Source organism: Brassica oleracea, chromosome C6 (assembly GCF_000695525.1).
Source record: "Brassica oleracea var. oleracea cultivar TO1000 chromosome C6, BOL, whole genome shotgun sequence".
In the NCBI taxonomy this organism is placed as follows: domain Eukaryota; kingdom Viridiplantae; phylum Streptophyta; class Magnoliopsida; order Brassicales; family Brassicaceae; genus Brassica; species Brassica oleracea.
The window spans coordinates 7,391,219-7,395,409 of record NC_027753.1 but is presented as its reverse complement, the minus strand read 5'-3'; the positions used below and the strand labels follow the sequence as shown (position 1 = coordinate 7,395,409).

Below are 4,191 nucleotides of genomic sequence, written 5' to 3'. Positions count from 1 at the left end.
GCAGTCGCTTACTCTGCTTGTGCTATGGGCCGGGTCTCTATTTAGGATATTTTCATTTCTACTCCATTTTTTCTTCTAAAATAGAGTAAAAGTGAATATGGAGTAAGAAGTGCTTCAACCCAACTTCATATCTCACTTCATAATGAAATTTACTCCATAAATGAAGTAATCTATTTTTTTTGTTCATCACTCCATTATGGAGTAGAATTGGAGCAATTTTACTTTATTTTTATTTTTATTCTATTTTGAAAGAAAAAATAGAGTTTTATATCGGAGATGCTGTTGGTACATGATCACCTTAGCATCAGTACAACAAGAAATTAAAATTTTGATTATTCTTTTGGTATTTTAAATCTTTGGTAATTGGTATTATGCTATTATTAGGTAGAGTGTTGTATTCTTTCTTGAAATCTGAAAACCGATAACTTAGCATTTATTTCGCTTCAACTATTAGAGGGAGCCACACTTACAAGCTATCAAATCAAAAGCAAACCAAACGAAAACCGATTTAAAGCGATCTCAAATCAAATAACCCCGGTTTTCTTTTTTTTTTGATCAAATAACCCCGGTTTTCTAATTCTGGAAAGTCCAGTCCCAGACCTCGTGGGTCTCGACACCACGGCCCATTGAACCGGCAAAACCGGCATACATTTTCTCGAGAAGAACATTGGAGAGATCGTATTTCGCTTCAATCAAAGGCCGGTTCGGTTTCCTCAAATGCGCGAGCCCGATCGTAACCGAGATCACTTTTAAATTGTTGTTGTACTCGACCCAAGCCGTGTACTTATCTCCACTGCTCAGCTTCAAATCCTTGAACAACCAACCGTTTCTTGTCATAACCCAATAACCGGATTTAACCGAAGTCACAGAGTCGACCGAATTAATGTCGATTCCGACATGGTTATCGTTGATGTCGTGAAGAGACTTGTCCTGAAAAACATCAAACTCAACCGCAAAGAGATGGTTATTTGGATTACCGTTACTGGTTCGGTTCACGAGACTGAGGTAGCCTAAACCGGAAGCGGCGTCGTCTTGGTTACGTGGGACGACGAGGAAGGCAAAACCGTGACCAGGGGTAGGGTTTGTGTTGTGAGGAGTGATGGAGAAAGTGAAAGAGGTCTTGAAAGGGTAAACAGAAGAAGCGTTGTTGGGAGGCTTCAAGGTGATTGGGTTGATGTAAATGGCTCGACCATGAGAGAAAGGAATTCTGAATTGGGTCAAAGCGAGAGCACCCGACCGGCTCATCCGACCGGCGTCGGGACCATACTCTGCGTCTCCATGGAACGAGAAGAGATCAGAGCCATTAATACCGAAGTTTTTGAATTGGAATCTGTAAGCAGAAGTGGCTTGAGAGATGGAGATAGCTATGAAGAGAGTGATGAAGCAGGGTGTTTGCATGGTGATCTTTGCTCTCTTTTCGAGAAGTGAAGTCAAGATGATGAACTTTATAAGATGGAAGTTGTTGTAATAATGTGATGGTGACAAGTTCGAGAAAACTTTTTACTCCCTTTGGATTTTAAAAATTAATATTTAGGATTACATATTAATATATAGATATTTTAATTTATAAGCTTTTGTTACTTTTATTTGTTTCTTAATAAATTTATACTACTCATATTTTTAGATTTTAATTTATGTTTTAGAGTTAAAACAAAATGTATTAATAATTCAATTTTTAATATAATTAGAAAAATTAAAAAATTAATTATTTGTATGCAGAGAGAGTATTGTTCAACAAGAAAAGTAATGGTAATGGTGAAAAACAAAGGACAATGAAACTGAATTATGAATTAAATTATAATGGCATTAGATGACAAAAGTTGTTTTCGAAGTTTACAAGACATGTCTTCTTTTTATGCTGGAAATAGAACTTTTTTTTTTCCAACTAGTTTTATTAATAAGGCTGAACCCAAGAAACAAACTCAAATACAAAACCCACACCGACATTACCAAAAGCCAACAGCCCAAATACAACGGACAAAAAAGCGGAGATAAAATGGACCAGGCCCAACCTTCTAAAGACGCTCTTTACCGCCACAAACGTCGACCCCTTCGACATCCTTCGAGCACGCGTGTCTAGATCTCAAACACAGAGGACACGCGTCACTCAATCTCTTCATCTTTTCAAACGCCGGCGACCTCAACGGCGTTTCACCGGATTCACACCCGAACCGTCATCATTCATCGATTCACCGGAACACACCGGAACCCATGAACTCCACACCATCTTCACCGCAACCGCCTTTAACTCATGTGTTTTCTTTTTCGGAGAGAATCAATCGCCAGTACGAGATCTCATCCGCCACCGTTCGGACACACACCAGAGCAAAAACTTCGCACATAACATAACCATCTTCCACCGGAGAGCTTCTCTCGTCCTGCGACGAGAACTCATCTACTGAATTCCAACTGAGACCGCATGAACAAATATAAAAACCACACCCTAAAACAGATCTAGGGAACCAAAAGCCGAAGACGCAAGGCAAGGAAAGCCTTCACCCCTCCGAGTCAAAGCCGGAGACGATGGAGCTGTAAAAGCCTCCACCTTCCCGAAGTCTTAGCCGGCGACGCAGAGCTGAGGAAGCCTCCACCCCCAGAAGCTTAGTCGGTGACGACGGAGCTATAAGAGCCTCCACATCCCGGAGCAAATCCTAAACTCAAAAGTTGACTGTCACAGCGAACCACCGTCCTACATCCTCACCACGAAGCCAGAGAAAAAAGAGTTGCCGCCTTTCAAACCTCTCCACGAGCAGAGCCTTTCCCGGAGCAGAACCCTAGCGCAGATCCGCTAGTATATCGGAGAGAGACCAGAGATCGAAGCACACAGTAAGAGGACTAAACAGAAATGACAACAAAAGGAGCTACCGGTGTCTGCACACGCTCGGACGCGCCGCTGGACGTCGGGACTGCCTTCACACGCGTTTTCTCTCAATAAAGCTCTACTGAATTTAGTTGCTGGAAATAGAACTTTATAACTGGTGGAGAGAATAAAAAAAGTTAAAAATGTTATGAACCAGATTGTGGATGGCTCATAACCAAGAGATTATGATTTGTAATCTTTTCATTTATCTATGACGGTGTAATCTCCTATATAAGGAACCTCTATGTTATGAATAAAGATAGACTTTTTCATTACTTTTACAACACGTTATCAGCACGAAACTCTAAATCCCTAATCTAATACCCAAATCGAAAAACCCTAAAACCCTAACCCTAGCCGGCGATCCGACGAACCCTAAACCCCGATCGCGTCTCTTGTTCCCGCATCTGTTCCAGCTCGCGTCCCCGATCAGCTTCAGCCCAAGGTGTTCCTGATCCTAGCTCAGACGTTCGCGACCCGAGAGCAGCTCCAGCAGGCGACCTCTTCCTCGTTCGCGACAGCATCAGACAGCTCGCGTCCGACGATCAAGGCGTTCCCGATCAAGCAACAAAGGACGTCTGTGACCCGATAGAAGCGACTCGGTCCATTCCAGCTCGCGTCCCGTTCGTGTCCAGCTCGCGGGTCAACTCCTTTGGTGGTCCGGTTCAACAATCATCTAAGGTTAAAAGGTAATTCAAAACCTAAGAACCCATAATCGAACATGGATTGATTGATAAAGAATGAAACCCTAAAACCCTAATCTTTATGAATCAAAACCATAGGGTAATAGATCAAAAATCCTAATTGAGTAAATTGAAGCTCTAAAAGTTCGATACCCCGAACCCTAAATCATGTTCATACATGATTAAACCCCCAAATCGGTTTTTACAAGTTAAAATCCGATAAACCCTAACCTTATATCTATAATCCCTAAATAATATAAGTATCAGAATTAATTATACTATAATTATCAAATCACATATTAAAACCCTAATCGAATATTTTGAAATCAAAACTGTTTTCGGTTTTGATCATTGAGGTTTTAAATCTGATTGAATTTGATGCTATGTTGCTAGAATTGTTTGACCGTTAAATTGATAGATTTATTTTCTCATCATGCTTGGTTAATTGTTCATCTGATTTAAAATTGTTTAAACCGACCAGCCTGTTAAAACATTGATTGAATCATATAGGTTGATAGCTTGCTTTGCTTATATAATCTGATAGGTTGATAGATTGATTGAGGTTTACTTGTTTAAAATCCGAATGATCTGATTGCATGATTCTTGAGGTTTAATATCATCTGCTAGGATTGATAGTTTTGTAATCTG

At 40.5% G+C, this 4,191-nt stretch overlaps 1 protein-coding gene across 1 annotated transcript; it reads right to left on the bottom strand.

Moving 5' to 3' along the window:
* Positions 1-410: 410 nt before the first annotated feature.
* Positions 411-2,059, bottom strand: LOC106297354 (lectin-like protein At1g53070). The gene is made up of 2 exons (XM_013733613.1): positions 2,033-2,059; positions 411-1,443 (listed from the first exon to the last, which is right to left on the bottom strand). The coding sequence occupies exons 1-2, from the start codon at positions 2,057-2,059 to the stop codon at positions 574-576; spliced, it is 897 nt and encodes a 298-aa protein (XP_013589067.1). The 3' UTR covers positions 411-573.
* Between the last annotated feature and the right edge of the window lie 2,132 nt (positions 2,060-4,191).